The sequence below is a fragment of the Rattus norvegicus genome, chromosome 3 (assembly GCF_036323735.1).
Source record: "Rattus norvegicus strain BN/NHsdMcwi chromosome 3, GRCr8, whole genome shotgun sequence".
NCBI classification, from domain to species: Eukaryota; Metazoa; Chordata; class Mammalia; order Rodentia; family Muridae; genus Rattus; species Rattus norvegicus.
The window spans coordinates 90,087,003-90,105,812 of record NC_086021.1 but is presented as its reverse complement, the minus strand read 5'-3'; the positions used below and the strand labels follow the sequence as shown (position 1 = coordinate 90,105,812).

The 18,810-nt window shown below is 42.7% G+C and overlaps 1 protein-coding gene across 17 annotated transcripts in view; it reads left to right on the top strand.

Annotated features, from left to right (window-relative positions):
• The window catches only part of Ctnnd1 (catenin delta 1), a 51,223-nt gene extending 35,435 nt beyond the window's left edge, over positions 1 to 15,788 (top strand). For 4 of the 17 annotated variants that reach the window (XM_006234453.5, XM_039104878.2, XM_008761987.4 and 1 more), the window contains 14 exons: positions 955 to 1,138; positions 2,248 to 2,365; positions 3,089 to 3,242; positions 4,046 to 4,063; positions 4,508 to 4,576; positions 5,600 to 5,727; positions 5,826 to 5,976; positions 6,600 to 6,792; positions 7,250 to 7,364; positions 7,897 to 7,984; positions 11,204 to 11,266; positions 12,846 to 12,949; positions 13,304 to 13,390; positions 13,678 to 15,788. In XM_006234453.5, the coding sequence (XP_006234515.1) occupies positions 955 to 1,138; positions 2,248 to 2,365; positions 3,089 to 3,242; positions 4,046 to 4,063; positions 4,508 to 4,576; positions 5,600 to 5,727; positions 5,826 to 5,976; positions 6,600 to 6,792; positions 7,250 to 7,364; positions 7,897 to 7,984; positions 11,204 to 11,266; positions 12,846 to 12,949; positions 13,304 to 13,390; positions 13,678 to 13,689 (1,484 nt within the window). In that variant the 3' untranslated portion in view covers positions 13,690 to 15,788. The remainder of the gene's footprint in view (positions 1 to 954; positions 1,139 to 2,247; positions 2,366 to 3,088; positions 3,243 to 4,045; positions 4,064 to 4,507; positions 4,577 to 5,599; positions 5,728 to 5,825; positions 5,977 to 6,599; positions 6,793 to 7,249; positions 7,365 to 7,896; positions 7,985 to 11,203; positions 11,267 to 12,845; positions 12,950 to 13,303; positions 13,391 to 13,677) is intronic. The other 13 variants (XM_039104870.2, XM_063283647.1, XM_039104871.2 and 10 more) reach the window with 13 other exon arrangements.
• Positions 15,789 to 18,810: the final 3,022 nt, after the last annotated feature.

Sequence of the window (18,810 nt, the reverse complement as noted above, 5' to 3'; positions counted from 1 at the left end):
GGCACATGACACACACAGTAATTTCCAACACATTGTGCGTACCTGCATGTTTTCTCATTTTTTTTGAGATAGGGTCTTTCCTCTATGTAGGCAAGCTGACTAGAACTCACTATATAATAGACTGTCCTCCTTGAATTCAGAGATACACTTGCCTCTGCCTCCTGAGTTCTGGGATTAACGAATGGACCACCTTGTCTGGCACAGTCTGTTATTTTTGACCAACCGTAGTGGTGGAGAAACTTGTTTTTCCAAAGACAGAAGCTGGGTGGCAATTTTCCAAAGACAGAAGCTGGGTGGCAATTGCCATTTACCCAACCTTATAATCTGTTTTAAATGTGTGCCTTTCTTGACTCAACCTGCCTGTTCCATTTAGAAATTTGAGTTTATGGCCATTTATTTGGACTGATAATTTTCCAGATTATACATGATATCCCATTTTGTAGGGGCACAATCACTATTCCAGAAAGAAAAAGAAATAATGGTTCTTAATTGGCAGGCTATTTTTGCCTCCAGAGGGCATCTCCTTTGTTGTAGTTGCTTTTGGCTGTCATAACTTGAGGCTAGGTAGAGCATGCTCTTGGCATCCGATGAATAAAGGCTAGGATACTGGTTAGCTGGTAAGCATCCAACAATAGACAGGACAACTTCCCACAACAAAGAATTATGTGGGCCAAAGTGACTGTTGCTGAGGTAAAGAAACTAGTGTAGATTGTTTTGTAAAGCTTTATTTTTATGACTGTGTGCCTGTATTAAACTACAGTATAAAATATATATTGCCATATATATTATCATGGGTCTGAAACCTGACTAACACTACATGGATTCATAGACTCTGTAATGGATGTATGTATGGTCATTGAGGGTGACTAAGAAGAAATAGAATAGGGCTGCCTCTGATATTCTTCCAACATAGTGTCTTGGGTGTTAGAGAGCTCTCTGACTTGTCCCTGTCAGGAACCCTGTGGAATCTCTCATCCCATGATTCAATCAAAATGGAGATTGTGGACCATGCGCTACACGCCTTGACAGATGAAGTTATCATTCCGCATTCTGGTTGGGAGAGAGAACCTAATGAAGACTGTAAGCCACGGCATATTGAATGGGAGTCAGTGCTCACCAACACAGCTGGCTGCCTTAGGTAAGTGGAGGTTTTCAAGACTGTAAAGATTCAGTTTTTGCTGGGGTTGGTAGTGCAGGCCTGTAAACCTATCTGAGGTTGAGTCAGTAGCCTGCCTAAACTGCACAGTATAGTCAAGGCTAGCTTTGTAAGACTCTGTCTCAGAAAGGGATGGAGTTTGGCAACAGATACAGTGGAGCTTACTGGTAAAGTGCTTCCCTGGGTTCAGTCTTCAGTACCACATCCCAGCTGGAATTTTATGGAGGCTTTTTTTTTTTAAATTAGAAGTTGAGTTTCTGAGGTTTTTGTTTGTTTGTTTGTTTACTTGCTTGCTTGCTTTTATGATATTTTGTGGTACTGAGGACCACATTCAGGGCATGGCACGTACTAGGCAGCCTTTCCTCTGCCTCGTGTGTGCTGATCTCCGCCTACCTGCCTTTGCTTCTTTTTCCGTGTGGACCATTACTGCTTGTGTGCTTACTCCCTCCTTTCTTCCTGTGCACATCATTTTTATTCCTCTTTGATTCTGTTCATCTAACTAGGTAAATGCCTGTTTAGAACCTCCCACATAGGTTTTGACCTAGTTGTGGACTTGTGTGTTCTCTTCATCCCTGTCACGTTATCTGTATTTCAAATTAAACACCTTTGTCATTGTCTATATTTGTTCTGCTTTATAACAAATGACTTCTGGCTAGATTTACTGATGTTGATGTGCCTTCCCCACACGCCCCTTTTTTGTGGTGCTGGGTATTAAACCCATTGTCTTGTATAAGCTTGGGTAAGCTGTCTATCACTTAGCTTGAAAGAGCATGTTAGATCCTCAGCCATTGTGTGGGTGCTGAGGGTTGAACCCAAGTCCTTAGAAGAGCATCCAATGCTAGTGCTTTTGACACTGACGGCCTGTTCTAGTTCCTGGTATTTTTTCAACCTGACTTTATAAGCTTGAGAAAGCTCAGAAGACAGACTTTGAGTCAATTTCCAACTGCAGTACCTTGCTTTTAGTAAGTATTAACTACTTATTTTACTGACTAGAAAAAGTTTTAAGGGCACCTTAGATGTAAATGGATAATGATATCTAAGAGGGGACTTCAGGAATCTAGCCATCCTCAGAACTTTGTGTTTCCCCTTAGAAATGTAAGCTCGGAGAGGAGTGAAGCCCGGCGGAAACTTCGGGAGTGTGATGGCCTAGTTGATGCCCTCATTTTCATTGTTCAGGCAGAAATTGGGCAGAAGGATTCAGACAGTAAAGTAAGTTAATGACTAACTGAGTTTTGTTCCCAAGATACCCGTGGTCCACCTACCACTTCAGGCTATCAGATAATGTAAAATACTTATTATGCCACCTCCCCTCCCTGAAATGGGCGTTTAGTTTAGACGAAGAGAAGCGTGCGTGTGCTTAAGTGCCCAGAGCAGAAGCCAGGAAAACACTGGTTCTCTCTGTTACCAGGCACTTTCCCTCTTACTCTTCTGAGACACAGTCTCACCTTGAATCTGGAGGTTGCTGTTTAGCTGGGCTGGCAGCAGACACCTTCAGCAACCCTGTTCCTATAGCACTGGGTTCATAGGTGCAGTCAAGGTCAGTCCGACTTGGGCAGTAAGTGCTGTCAATGACTGAGCTTCCCTTAAGCTCCAAAGATAGTTTTCTTTAGGTGTGTGTGTCCCATATATAGTTAAGCTGCTTAGTAGCCTTCCAGATTATATATTTTCTTAGTAGAAAAAACAGTGACCTATGTATTGGGTCACCAACTAGTTGCAAAAGCCATTAAATGTCTATAATTAGTCCTTCTATTTGCATGAAGATAAGGATTTTGAGGATCTTGAGGTTCTTACAAGGCAATCTGAGAGAAGACGGATTGAGTCATGCATTTAGGATTGATAGTTTAATACTCAAATCATGGAGACTTAGATTTTCTTGGAAACCATCATAAGCATTCTCTTTTCCAACTGAACCTTTTCTTTTATGTCCCTAAGCTTGTGGAGAATTGTGTTTGCCTCCTTCGGAACTTATCATATCAAGTTCATCGTGAAATCCCACAGGCAGAGCGTTACCAGGAGGCACTTCCTAGTGTGGCTAACAGTACTGGGCCACATGCTGCCAGTTGCTTTGGGGCCAAGAAGGGCAAAGGTGAGTCTTATCTAGTTCCTATTCTTTAATATGGGGCAAGAGGAACACTTAGCTTTATAGGTACTTAATAAATAGTGTGGAAGTCTCCCTATGGAGATGTGTCCTTTTGCTCTGGTGGTGGTGGTGGTAGTGGTTGTTGGTGGTGGTGGTGGTAGTGGTGGTAGTGATGGTGGTTGGTGGTGGTTGGTGGTTGGTGGTGGTGGTGGTAGTGGTGGTAGTGATGGTGGTTGGTGGTGGTTGGTGGTTGGTGGTGGTTGGTGGTGGTTGTTGTTGTTGGTGGTGGTGGTAGTGGTGGTAGTGATGGTGGTTGGTGGTAGTGGTGGTAGTGATGGTGGTTGGTGGTGGTTGGTGGTTGGTGGTGGTTGGTGGTGGTTGTTGTTGTTGGTGGTGGTTGGTGGTGGTTGTTGTTGTTGGTGGTGGTTGGTGGTAGTGGTGGTTGGTGGTGGTGGTGGTTGGTGGTGGTTGGTGGTAGTGGTGGTTGGTGGTGGTTGGTGGTGGTTGTTGTTGTTTGGTGGTGGTTGTTGGTGGTTGTTGTTGGTGGTTGGTGGTGGTGGTTGGTGGTGGTGGTTGTTGGTAGTAGTGGTGGTGGTTGGTGGTAGTGATGTGAGGATGGTGATGATTGTTAGTGTTTTGGCATCTAGGGCAGTGAATGACAAGAACTGAGCTAAACTGGGGCCTTCCTCCCTATTCTTCCTCCTCCTCTGCTTTCTTGTGTACTTGCCCATGATCCTGTTGACATCTTTCTCCTGCGTTTTCTTCCTTCATTTCTCTCCTCGCTTTCCACCTTGGTGATGCACTGGAAGATGAGTGGTTCTCTAGAGGTAAGTGCAATCTTTTAAGGCGCTTGTCTGCTAACTTGCATGGTTTGGTTCTTACCTTTCTTAATATCTCTTTGTCTAACCCTTCCCTGTGGATGCATGTAGGAAAACTTAGTTGAGGAGAACCATTGGAATCAGTTTAAACCTTCTGGGTTGTGGTTTTGAGATGCTGTTTCTGGACAGCAGTCCATGTTATCAGAACTGAGTTCACAGCATCCGGAGTGGCCTTCCTTTTATACAGTTTACTGCCTGTTTTGGTCCTCCTTGTTTCTGCATCATCCCTGTTGGGACAGTTATGTGTGGGCTTTCCCTTCTTTTGCTTCTTTTGATGCTGCATCTATGATCTGAAGATTCTGACTGAAGGATGAAAACTGTCAGGTCGAATCTTTCCTTTTAAAAAAAAAAGTTCTTTACCCTGTTCTCTCCGCCCTTTCTCCATTTTCATAGGGAAAAAGCCTACCGAGGATCCAGCAAATGATACAGTGGATTTCCCTAAAAGAACTAGTCCTGCTCGGGGTAAGCTACCCTCCTTATTCTCTGTCTCTAGAGAATTTGGATATGGTAACATGTTTTATGCACTATGTGAACATTTCTCTCTGACTGAGTAGATTTGAAGTGACAGTAAAAGTGTTGGGAAAATTCATTCACAAGTATTTAGTCTAGAGCTAGAAACTAGGCTGGGTATAATGGTGCATGTATGCAACCTTAGTACTTGAGTAGCTGAGGCAGGAGAACTGCTATCAGTTCAAAGCCATGTTGGGATCCACAGGGAGAGCATGCCTCAGAAAAACATAAGAAAAGAGACTTAGCTATCTGCATGGCCACTGCAGGTTTTTGGATCTTGAACCTTACTGTTAGAAGAAATGCCTTTATCTCAGCTTGGATGTTTGGATCCAGTATATTAATGAATATAAACTTGCTAGCTTTCTATAAATATAAAGGTTGATAATTAAATTATGTTATCTCAGGCTGTTTATCATTTAGTCATACTCATGATGGGGACAATGATTGAGTTAAATTAGAAATAATTTTTTGTTTCAGATGTTGAATCATTAGGCCTGGTTGCTTATGGAACAAACAAAGCTAAAGTTAGCTATGAGGTACAAGTCAAGGAGAAAGGAGAGAGGAATTGAATATAATTGCGTTGCTGTCTATTCTCTTTTTTACCATGGGCTAGTAGTAGTTTTTTTGTTTGTGAGTCAGCACCACACCATGTAACCATGGCTTCCTGGAACACTTGTCTGTAGACCAGGCTGGCTTCAAACTCACAGAGATCCGTGGTACATGTGTTGTCCTAGTACTCACAGGTTAAGACAGGAAGATTATGAGTTTGAGGCCAGTCTGCTTGACATTGCAAGGCCCTGTCTCAAAAGACAAAACAAAAACCCGAGAAGACAGACATGAAATCAAGCCTCTGAATTTGCTCATGACTGATAGGGAATTCGAGGGGCCTGATGATGGAGAAGCAGAACTGCAGGCAGCCAGAGCCTGGTTTGTAGGCATTGATTAGTGATTTCTGTTTTGCCCTTTCCTGTGCAGGCTATGAACTCTTATTTCAGCCAGAAGTGGTGCGAATATACATTTCACTCCTTAAGGAGAGCAAGACACCTGCCATCCTAGAAGCCTCGGCTGGAGCTATCCAGAACTTGTGTGCTGGGCGCTGGACAGTGAGTACCTCTAAGAAAATGGATTTGGAGATAGGGAGTGTAGATAACTAGTTTGCTACCATTTGTAATCTTTTTACCGCTTCCCATGTGTTTCCTAGTATGGCAGATACATCCGCTCTGCTCTTCGTCAAGAGAAGGCTCTCTCTGCCATAGCTGACCTCCTGACCAGTGAACACGAGCGAGTAGTGAAAGCTGCCTCTGGGGCACTGAGAAATCTGGCTGTGGATGCTCGGAACAAAGAGTTAATTGGTAAGGATTTGAACTAGTGCCTAGCACAGTGCCTGGAATCCAGCAAACGTTTAGTCATTTGTTGACATCACTGAGGAGAAGGATCTTATAATCCTTCATAGTTTATATTTCTGAGTGTTGAAGGTTCATAGTTTTGTGGATCTTACAAAAGCAAGAAGTGATGATTCTTCCAAAACATTATAACCATTATTATTTGTTGAATATCTGTTTTCTCTATCTCTAGGCATTGTTAAGAATTTTTCTTTTCTTTTCTTTTTTTTTTTTTTTTCATTTGCCCAGAATTGAACTAGTTAGTGGCAGAGCCCAAGTAGTTGAATTTTTTTAAATTCATAAAGAATGCTTTGCCCCACAGATTATCATAAGATAGTACTGAATGTACTGTTTTCATTACTGTGTCTGGAAAGACCAGACTATATTTGATATCCAGCATCTCATTGTCTGTGTGCTCTTGAGGAAATAGATGAATGGCAGTGAGTTTATGGCTGTCTCATGTTCTTGCCCCCTTTGAAATAATCTTAGTAATAATGGAGTTAATTTGTATGACTAGAACTTAACACTTGGCCTGATTACTACTCTCAAGTGTATTGTGAGGCTCCTTCTGACCTTTTGTTTTACTGCTATAGGCAAACATGCTATTCCTAACTTGGTAAAGAATCTGCCAGGAGGTCAACAGAACTCCTCCTGGAATTTCTCTGAAGACACCGTGGTCTCTATATTGAACACCATCAACGAAGTTATTGCTGAGAACTTGGAAGCCGCCAAAAAGCTTCGAGAGACCCAGGGTATTGAGAAGCTGGTGTTGATCAACAAATCAGGGTGAGCTTTTTCTTAATCACAGCTAAGAGAATTTGAGTTTGAAGAAGAGTTTTTAGAAAATAACTTTTCTCTTCCATTCTGTGAGATTACTTCTTCCTATAACATGTGGAGAGATATTGCTCTATTTTCATTCTTAGTGTCGGTCTGTAAATTGGTATGGACTGTTACATCAAAGTAGTTTATGTCAGTGTTTCATACAGTATAAGAGTTGGTGAAATTTGGCTTCACCCATTTTTACATTTTTATATCCTTGTGCTGTTAGAGCAGTAGTTTTCAACCTGTGGGTGTCAAGTTATGAAGTAGCTATAAATATAATTTTATGTCTGGGGTCACCATAACGTGAGGAACTAACTATATGCAGCATTAGGAAGGTTGAAAACCACTTTGTTAGAGAGTAAAAGTTCTGAGATCCCTGGTCTGAAAACTAAACTTTGTATGGTGTTACTTTCCTTCATAGGAATCGCTCAGAAAAAGAAGTCCGGGCAGCAGCTCTTGTCCTGCAGACAATCTGGGGCTATAAGGAGCTTCGGAAGCCACTGGAAAAAGAGGGGTGGAAGAAATCAGACTTCCAGGTGCAATAACTCTCGACTGAAGCTTTGACTTTTCTTCTCTTTTGTTCCTTGGCTAGTGCCTCTGTCTTTGGTTAGATTGTAAAGACTTGCCACACTACTTTTTAATCCAGTTTATTATAAACTGTGGTGCTCACAGTTTATTTTTGCTGAAGTAGTTCTTCTCTCTCAGTGTTGAACATACAGTAGATGCTGTTGGTAGAGAGCAGTGATAATGTATGGCCACTGTGAGCTTCCTGTCTACTCAGACCCTTCATGTGCTTACTGTTCTCTGCTCCCTCTAGCTCTGTCCTCCAAGTACTAGCAGTGTAGGTATGCACTACTGCCTAGACTCAGTCTTTTCTGAGGAGTTACTGTCAGTAGGCACCTAGCATCTAAGCCCTTCAGGAAGAATGTGTGAGGGCTAAGGCAGGTGAGCATGGGGAAGGAAACCCATGCTCTTTCAGGGTTCCTGAAGTGGGAGGTACATGGTTAGGAGAAGGGGCCAGGAATCTCTCCAGGTTTCTATGACACTGGGTTTTATGTTTGTCTCTAGGTGAATCTAAACAATGCATCTAGAAGCCAGAGCAGCCATTCATATGATGATAGCACTCTCCCCCTCATTGACCGGAACCAAAAATCAGGTATTATAACCAAGGGGTGCAGCTTTCTCTGTTTAGTGCTCCTGGCATTCTTTAATGGCTTATTAACTGAGAAATAGGATATGTGTTTATTTCTAATTAAGCTAGATGCCGAGTGTGGGAGTAATGCTTTGCATCCGGATTGTACTGTGTAAGAGAATAGGTTTGAATTTAGAAATCAAACAGGTGTGGTGGTGCACACTTGTAATCCCAGCCAGCACTCTGAGGTGGCAAAAGGAGGGTCAGTAATAGGTCAAGGCCAACCTTGGCTACATGACACTCTGTCTCAAGGGAAAGTAAAACCAAAATCAAGGTAGTTAGTAGCGTGAAGTGCGGCTTTTTTTTTTTTTTTTTTTTTTCTGTCACAAATAAACTTTTATCAGGGAACTGGGGCAGGGTGATCAGAGAAGGACCTGAAGTGGGAAAGAGGAAAGGAAAGGGGGTGGCTGGGTGGCTGGTTGGTTAGAGTGTCCTAAAGGACAACCACCTCCAGCCACCGAGTGTGGCTTCTTTAATTTGCCTGCGAACTTCAAGTTACTAGAGGGTGAATCAGTTTTCTGTTTAATCTCTCTCTTAAATTTCTGTTCTACTGGGGTTGGGGATTTAGCTCAGTGGTAGAGCGCTTGCCTAGGAAGTGCAAGGCCCTGGGTTCGGTCCCCAGCTCCGATACTTATTAATGTGCTTGGTTAATTATTAGTGCTTTTCTAGTTGGAAAAAATAAAAACTACTGACAACCAGAAAGTCCATTATTTCTAGTCCCTAGAGAAAACACCACCGCTATAGCTCTGTGTGTGTGTGATTGTGTTTTTGTGTTGCTGTGGTACTGGGGACTGAATCCATGTCTTTCTTGGCAAGTTTTTTTTTGTGTGTGTGTTCCCTGAGGTAGAGCTTTTTAAACCACTTTATCATAGATGAATTATATATTTAGTATTTTATATATTTGTTTCACTAAAAGTATGTACCGTAACCTTTCTTATCTTACGGCTTTTACCTTTTGATTCCACCCATGGCTTTTGGAGCATGGCGTGAGAGCCCCAAGATTCTTGGACATATGCACTGATGACATAAAAGCAGCGCGTGCTGCCGGGGCCAACACAGATGGAGATGGTGACACTGACCTGAACTAGTTGGGTTTACTCCCATGCACTCCTCAGTTAAAAAGCCATCTCCATTTAGGAGCATCCTTGATGGAGCTGTAATATTTTATTATATTTCTACCCTAAGTACACATCCCCTAGATGTGTAGTGTTAATGAGGAAATGTGAAGCTCTTGTGCTGCGCCACAGGGAGCCACTGTGATTATCTTGAGGCAGACTACTGGTATTACTAATTAGACTAGCCAGTTTTTATAGAGTACTATTTTACTTAATGAAGTAGCTGACACACAAGTGATGATTATTTCAACATGGTTATTTGGCAAGCATTCCCTCAGAAATAAACACAGAAACTTTATTACTTTGTTGAAAAAACTGACAGTATTTGCTACCTGAGTGAAAAATATAATTCTGGCTGAGTGTAGTGTCTCATCCCAGCACTTGGAAGGCTAAGGCAGGAAGATTGCCCTTCATTTAAAGCCAGCATGGGCTACATAGGGGGTTCAAGGCCAGCCTGAGCTGTAGAATAAGACCCTGCCCCCTGAAAAAGCCTCAATAAACCCCAAAATCCGAAAGAAGAAAAGTATAATTGGGAAAATCATACCCATGTTACTGAGCCTAGTAACATCCCAATACTTAGAAGGCTTTTTCTAGGGCCATCAAGGTGGCTCAGTGAGTAAATTCACTCGCCAGTAAGCCTGACACCCTGAGTTCATTCATGAGAGAGAACTGACCCCTGAAAGTTGTCCTCAGACCACTGTATCCGTGTCATGCTATGAATGGACACGGATACATGGTCGCTCTCTCTCTCCTTCTCTCTCTCTCTCCCTCTCCTCTCCCTCTCTCCCTCCCATGTGCACATTCATACCCATGCGTGCGCGCGCACGCACACACACACACACACACACACACACACACACAAAGTGTAATAATAAAACCATTTTTATGGCTTTTATGATTATATAAGTCAAGATAAATACACATGTATAATAAAATGTGTTAATTTTTACAACATTTGCATAGTTCTGTAAACTGTTATTTTGCAGGGAGACAGTACCAATACTTTTCAAAAATCTGTGTATCTGTATAAGTAAATGCCATACAAGGGCAAGACAGACTACCCCATCTACTTTCTGTGGGTTTCTTGAGGCAAGGTCTTACCATGGGCTCCACAGTTGCCTGGACTGGGAACTTACAGTGACCCCTACCTCTGCCTTCTAAGTGCTAAAATTATGAGACTAAGTTCTACTTCTATCTCTTCTATTAACCCAGAGTTAAAAGAGGTATATAAAAATGTTCAACAGTGTTCCCAACCTTGGATTTTTATTTTAATTTAAAAATTAATTATTGTCTGTGATGTGTGTCGTGGGCACACATATGGTGGCCTTCAAGTGGAGGTTAGAGGGCAACCAGGGAGCTTGTTCTTGTAGTTATATCTGGTCTCTAGGATCAAACTCAGGCTGACAGGCTTGCACAGCGAGTGCTCGAGCCCGTTAACCACCTTAGCGGCCCCCACACAATGCTTTTTAAATTGAAAGTGCTTATGATTATGGAAAAAATATTTTTATGTGGAATAGATGTTTCCATTTCTGAATATAGTAAAGTCTGCTTATTCCACGCCAATGGAAGTCATTTCCTACACCCTCATTCACCTCATATGTGAGAAGACTAGGCAAACGCTTCATCTACTGTTGAACTACATCTTTAGCCTAGAACCTTGCAATCTTTAAGACTAAAGGGGCTTTGAGATGTAAGGGCCCATATTGTTGAAGGTCCCACCCCCCATTTATTTCTTTGTTTATTTAGTTTGGGTGTGAGGTCAGAGGAAAACTCGAAGGGCTCAGTTTCTTCACAGGTTGTTTCCAGGGATGAGACTCAGGCCATCAGGCTTGACAACAAATGCCTCTGAAATGTTTCTTGTATTTGGGTGTCTATAGGAAAGGGACCAGAGTTCTGCAAGGGCTTTCCTAGAACCGTAGGTTGTGATTAGTCTTGGCACATAGTATGTGCTGAGTAAAACTGTATTGAATAAAGGCAAGGAAAGATGGCATGCTAGAAAGAAATGTCTACTTTATACAGATTTTGGTGTATTGCATTTTGACTTGGATAACTTTCTAATTCCATATAGATAAGAAACCTGACCGGGAAGAAATTCCAATGAGCAATATGGGGTCAAACACAAAATCATTAGGTAGGTAAAGAGTTCCTGTCTAATGTTGCAGAATAGTGTTTAATTGGGGTGAGTAGGCATTCTCTCTCTCTCTCTTTTCTTTTGGGACAGGGTCTCAGGTCACATAGACAGGTCTTGAACTCCCTACAGTTGAGTCTGCTCTTGAACTCCTGATTCTCCTGCCTCTACTTCCCAAGTGCTGATATTATAAATATGCTCCACTGTACCTGGCTCTTTTTGTTTTTCCCCTGTAGCTTTTACCCCCTAAACAACCATCCCAGAAGTATAGTGATTGATTATCTCCATTTGAAAGGATATCTGAAATTATAATAAAATTTGATCAATCTACTCTTTTCTACATTTTTATATGTTACTGTGGATGGGACAAACTTGAACTTTAAAAAAATTGGTTTTAGGAGAAAAAAAATTTATTTTTTGAGACAGATCTTTTTGTATATTCCTGGCTGTCCTAAAACTTGCTTTGTATATCAAACTGACCTTAAACTCACCAGGGCATACCTGCTTCTGCCTCTCCTGTGCTGAGACTCTGCCATGCCTAGCCAATTTATTTTATTTTGTATGTATGAGTGTTTTGCCTGCGTGTATGTTTGTTTACCAGGTGGCCCATGCTCTTATACGTCAGAATCCATAGAATTGGAGTTAGGGATAGTTGTGAACCACCAAGTATGTGATGGGAATGAACCCAGGCCCTCCGCAAGAGCAACAGGTGTGCTTAATTGCTGAGCTAGCACTCCAGCCCCCTGACCTTGACTTCTTGATAGATCCTCTTCCCACATATGTTCTCATAAAGTTTCTGTGTGGCGTGTAATTAGCCCTGTCCCTCTCTGTTCTTCCTCTCTACTCTCTACTGATTTTTTTTTTTTTTTAAGCAGGATTTCATAGCCCAGGTTATCTGAGGATGACCTTGACTTCTTTTGCCTCCTTCCTACTTACTATTTTATCCCATCGTTCTATTTTATTTATCATTAGGTTCTCCTGTATCTCAGACTGACCTTGAACTTATTCTGTAGCTGAAGATGACCTTGAATATCTGTGGATCTTCCTCCCTTAACCTCCAGTTGCTGCAGTTGTAGGTTTACAAGAGGACACTCAACACATTACTGAGTTATTTAAAAATCTTTATATGAAGCCTTCTACTGGAATGTTCTTCCCCTTTGCTCTTCTAAATTCTTTTCATTCCCAAAGGCTAAACTCAAGTTGTTTTTGCATTATCAATTCCTTCCAATTGTAGCATGTTTCTCTGTCTTCTTTTAATTTCAGGGCTGTATATAAGCAGGCCAGGTCTCTTTAGTATCAACCACCATAGGATACACTGTTTCTCATTGTTACTGCTTTGTTGTTTTCCCAATGGTGGGTAGTCTAGGCTAACCACTCTACCACTGAAGTACATCCCCAGTACTGGGCATATCTCATATATCATCTCCCCCCTTATACTCAAGCTGCGTGTAAGTCTTAAAAAGTATCAGCGTTTAATGTCTTGTTGGAGCATCTGAAACAGCTCATTTCTCAATCGGGTGCCTAATTCACATGCATTGTATACTAGAAGGGATCTCTCATTTCTGTGTACTTTTTTCTCTAGATAACAACTATTCCACACTGAATGAGAGAGGAGACCACAACAGAACACTGGACCGATCTGGGGATTTGGGTGATATGGAGCCATTGAAGGGAGCACCCTTGATGGTAAATCCTTATTATATATTGCTGTGTGTATGAGGCTAATGGTATATTGAAACTGTATATTATATAAAATGGGGGGGAGAGAAAGATAAATCTTTTTTTGGTAGGTGTTTTCAGGAAAAAGTAGAGGCTTTGATGCAACTTGACGGTTCTTGAGATGTTTTTCATTAATTGTGTTGCTGATGTCACTGACGCTAACTAATCTCTCTAGTACATCACCTGCTCCTGTTTAGGGTATTTGCCCTGGACTCTTAACCGTGTTTGTTTACTTTACCAATGTTGGGATTTTCTTTAGATCTGGCACACACTTAGAGATTCTTACCTTGGCTCTCACTAACAAATTGCATGTGTTCACAGCAGGACGAGGGGCAGGAATCTTTGGAGGAAGAGTTGGATGTGTTGGTTTTGGATGATGAGGGGAACCAAGTGTCTTACCCCCCCATGGTATGTCCTCCAGTCACTCCTAAGATGGTCCTGAGGAAGGAGGTCCCTATGTGCCTATTCTTTGCCAATCATGCTGATCTGATCAGGCCTGAGACACTTGAGTGAGCCACATGATACCCAAGGGTTCTGCTTCTGTGATCATGACCTCTTCGAAGGCTGGGATGCGGCAGATGATCTGGTTCTCTGTTGTGTGCTTTCCTGCCTCCAGATCTGCTCAGCTGTGTTTGTTCCCCCATCCTCCTGTTCTCAGCCTTATTAACAGCCTTCTCTTTTTTTTTTCCCCACAGCAGAAGATTTAGCACCACTCTACCTTCTCCATATGGGCTTATAATATATTACTTTTATTTTTTGGTGGTGAAATGGACTGATGATTTTTTTCCTTTCTTCGCTGGACTATTGTGCCAACTGCCAGGCTGACTCCTACCCTTGTAGCCCAAAGTGGCTGCTTTCATCCGTGAATTATCAACATCTTCCACTGAAGTTTAATTGTCCTCTCCTCCCAGCCCCTACTTCCAGTTTTCCCCCAAGAAACCTGACTCAGTTATTTGCATATCTTGAACCTGCTGCAGATTAGCTCTTTTTGCCAGCCTTCCCTGGACCTCTTGGCCTTGTATAGAGAGAGGGAGGGAGAGTGGAACTCTCTACTGGAATCATTGGGAAGAACTGAAAATTACACGCTGTCTGTTCAGCATTCAGCATTCTGACAAACTGATGACTTTTAATCAAGACTATTTTTTCTGGTGTGGGGGAATTTTTTATTTTGCTGTGGATGGGGAAGTGTGAGTCCTTCCCTTATGCAGTGGCTGTTTTTGAAGCCATGAAGGCTGGAAACATTGGCGCATTCCACCTGGCAAGGGCCTCCAGTAAGTGAAGTACTCCCACCCTCGGAGTAAGAACTCTTCTTCCTCCTGTCCGACCGAGGCAGGGACCGCAAAGGACCTACAGACTCCATCTCCTCTGTCAGCTGCAGGGCAACCTTGGGGTGCTGTCCTGATCAAGGCTGTCTCTAACCCTCCTCTCCTACCCTGTGATAAAACTGCTAACTTGACCTGGCCGTTTGCAAGATGCTTTGTAAAAAGGAGAATGCCACGGAGCCGTTGGTTGTTGAGAAGAAACAAAGATTGTCTGTTGCGAAGATAAACCTCTAGGAGGAACTAGAAGGAATGTACATGAAGTGGTTAGTCTGAAACTGGCAGGAAGCTTCCAGGCTGGCTTTCCCCAGCCTTCCCCACCCATCTCTCTTCTTCCTTTATAAGCTTGTCCTCCCTCTCCTCCCCCTCCCTGGATTTGTTGGCCAACTACAAGACTTGTACATAACTCCTCCCCCTTTCCCTTCTAAGGTAGGAGCTGCCCTGGCTTTGCCTCTTCTCTGTGCCTTTGGCCTGGGGTGCACCTCCTCCCTCTCTTCCAGGTGCCTTTCTTTGCCTCTGCAGTCTCATTTCTCATGATTTTGCAAGTTAGATTTTGTTATTTTCTTACCCACTGTTGGCCCCCAGTAGCTGAAGGAAAGAAGAGAAGTGGTAACCTAGGGAACTTCAAGTCCCCACTGGGGGTTGTTAAAGCCTCTGGTGTATCACAGCAGGATGCTGCTCAACAGCTTACAGTTGGGATGGGTGAAGATCAAAGTGAGGCTGTTAGGAGGGAGCGCCGTGACTGACTCCTGAGTTGTCCCCAGATCCCATCATCTCTGAAAGGCTACAGGGAATCAGGCCTTGCCTCCATTGCACCCTTACTGTTATAGTGAATGGTATAGCTTGGGCTAGAGAAGCAGCTACTATGTGGGTTCAATTTTTTAACTCTTTTTCCTTATTTGCTTTCTTTCCTTAATCTAAAAGCTCTATTCAATGCAACTGGAATTCTTTATCCCTCTTGTCCTGTTCCTTAATATATTGAGGCTATGGGGTAGGAGAAAAGTGCACAGCCCGCCAACCCCTTTTCTTATGCATTACAACCCCTCCCCCCCTTAACCTTTTGCTTCCCTCCCATTTCTTCCGAGTCCCATTTGCCTTTTCTAGCAAAAAGGAGCTTTTTGCTCTCCGTGACCCTCAGAGTACACTGCACAGGGGAGCCTCCCCCTCCCCCACCCACATCTGCCTCTGCTTTTGGTTCCCTTGTCCTCTGCTCTTCCTGGTGCTCTTTCTTCTCGGTGGGTGTGGGTGATAGAATAGCCATGGGCTTTGGGGACCTTTAACTGTTTTTGTTTGTTTGTTTGTTTGTTGTTCTTCTTTCATTTATAAAAACACTAAACATTCAATTTCAGCAAACCAAAAATCCTACCTTCCCACCGAATACTACTAAGGGGCATGTCTTCTGCTCTGTATCTTTTTTCTTTCTTTCTCTTGTTAATGCTTTTAAAAACAAATGAGTTTTTTATATAAATAAAAGTTTTTAAAGTGTGTGTGTGGGAGGTCCGTGTCGTTCCTTCACTTCCAGCTGCATTCATTCCTCCCTCCCTCCCTCCCTCCCTCCCTCCCTCCCTCCTCCCTTCCTTCCTTCCTTCCTTCCTTCCTTCCTTCCTTCCTTCCTTCCTTCCTTCCTTCCGTCTCAGGTACTTTGGTGTCAGTGTTGTTTTCTGTGCAGAGCAGCCAGAAGGCGGTTGTCTCAGGATGGGCTTACTTTAGTTCCAGCCCCAGCTCTTATCAAGGAACCTTCTGTGGAACACCCTCCCACCCGAGTCTTAAAGATAGTTAACGAGTGGCTGAAGTAGAGCAGGAGAGCTTGCTGCCATTAGAGTTAGAACGCGACGATTGCAGACTGGCTTCTCCCTTCTCTGGGGAAATGTCATATCGTTTGACAAAATCAACACTGATCAAACCCCTCTAACACATGGCTCTTTAGAACACAACAGCAAATCTAGACGATCAGAAGCCAGCAGTCCCAACATCTCCCTTAGTAAATGTGAAAGGTTTCAAAGTCCTCTGCACTCGAGCACTAATCACAGGGCATGGCAATGCTTCTCAGGCTCTATGGACTCGGTTTGCTTGTTCAATAGGACATCCTGGCAAATTGTACATGGTTAACAGAAACCAGACTACTGGGGTTATCTTTACTGCAGAGACCAAAGATTCAGGCTCATGGGAAAATACTTTTCCAGGGCCCTTATGTCCTGTCTTATAATTTAAAAACCACCAGAGAATTTGTGTAAAATGCTCATTATATAGCAACATCTTCAGTTACAGTTATTTGGCTGTTCCCAGTGATAGTCCAGGATCGTAAGAACCTTTGGGGGGCTAGTGAGACCAAGCAGCCCCCGCAGTGTCACCGTGTAGATTAAGGCTTGAATGCACTTAACACCTGTAGTCTTAGACCTGAAGAATAAAATTCAAAGCCAAAAACATGAGCCTTTGCTCTGTAGAAAAACCTGGCCATTGGTCAGCAACCTTTCCTCACTGGTATTGAGTTAGATTGAAGCCCTGCTGAGGGCTGGCCTTAAGCTCATGATCCTCCTGCTTGTCTCAATGCTGTCATTATAGGTGCAAATTACCATGCTCAGCTACAGACACAGTTCTCAAAGGTCTCGAGCATGCCAGCCCTGTGGTATACACTGCTAATCCCAGCTCTCAGGTGACAGACACAGCCCGGGTTACATAGCAAGACGTAGTCTCGGCCAGTCAATGAATCAGCTATTCATGCTCATACCTAAAATGAAATGTTGAACCAATTGATCTATAAACGCTGAATATGGTTGGTTTGGTTTTTTAAGACAAGGCCTCACTGTGTAGCTAGCCCATCCAGTTTGGTTTTCAGCTTGTGGCAATCCTTCTCAGGCGCTGAGATTATAAGCTTGTACCCCCACGCCTGATTTTCTGGAAAGTTCTTGGCAGACTTGACAATGTTTTTGAAGCAGGCTTCTTGATACTTCTTACTCATACTAACATTAAGAAACTTTTGGAATTTGTTCCTTCTTAGTGGCTCTTCTCAGGTTTTGTTTTTTTTTTTTTTTGGTTCTTTTTTTCGGAGCTGGGGATCGAACCCAGGGCCTTGCGCTTCCTAGGTAAGCGCTCTACCACTGAGCTAAATCCCCAGCCCCCTCAGGTTTTGTTTTGATATTTTTTTCTGTTTTTTGTTAGTTTTTTTTTCCATTTTTATATCTATGGGTGTTTTGTCTGCCTGGATGTCTTGCATTACACACTTTGGACATGTGTATAATGTCCAAAGAGACCAGGAGAGAGTGTTGCATCCAGTGCTTTTTAACTGCAGAGCTGTCTTTCCATTCCCTTTTCTTGTTACTTTTTAAAAAGCTTTTTTTCTTTGTGTGTGTGTGTGTGTGTGTGTGTGTGAGAGAGAGAGAGAGAGAGAGAGAGAGAGAGAGAGAGAGAGAAAGGCAGAGAGAGAGAGGAGAGAGCCAGTTGGGTGTGTGTCCTTGGGAGCCTCTGAGAGCCATAGGAATTATGGGCTGGTTCAGACAGAATTTGGGTCTTCTGAAAGCAAGTTAACTGTTAGGGTATCTCTCGTCCCCCTTAGTACTTTTTAAATGTTATAGAATTGGTAGATCTACTTTTAGGGGCCTGAGTAAGTATATAAGAATTAACTGTACTGTTGGTTGAAATTATATATTCCAAAACTGGGTATAGTAAAACATGCCTGTAATTGTAGCATTTGGGAAGCCAAAACAGGAGGATTGCTACAAGTTTGACACCATCCTGGGCTACATTGTCAGATTCTTATCTCAGAAAATAAAAAGATCAATTCTCCCATAGCCCCTTGGAATGGGCCTATATCTCTGAGGTAGATTAACTGCCTATGGCACAAGATCACGAGTACTATATCAATACCACAATAAATTCCTGCATTTCACTTTGGAAATTGATTCACAAGTTGGTCTCAGGAATCTTATCCCTGTAAAGTGACATAGGTTTTATGGTTAATGTAGGTGGCTATCTAACTTGAAACCCTAGGACACTTGCTTATTTTCCGTATGGACCCCAGAATGACTGGCTAACTCTTGGTAATAGTAGTGAGTAATAATTCATAAAAGGGAACAGTCGAGGAAGCACCAAGGCTGGGCCTGAGGCTAAGTTCTAGTACTTCTCTACCCTGTAAATCATCGAGGCAATTCCCAGGCAGACCCTGAATATGGTGCCTTTTAAGGCAGAAAGCATGTCCTGGATTATGAATTAATGAACTACAGGGTACTTCAACTAGGGAGCAAGTGGTTCCGTTGTTCAAAGCCAAGGAGATCAAGAAAACAAACATGGAAGAAAGATACTGCCTAAAGCAAACTGCTTTTTCATAGGATAGACTTTTTGAGTTTGTCCCTTAAAACAGGTTCTTCAGCTGTTCCAGCCAGGATTACTGGCAGACGTAGAAAGAAAGAAAAGCTGGAGACAGTAGTTCATTGCTGTTAAGGGTCTGTCTGCATCATTGTGACAATTTTGAGTTTTTATGTAGTGTGCAGTGACAGGGTCAAAAGCCATGAG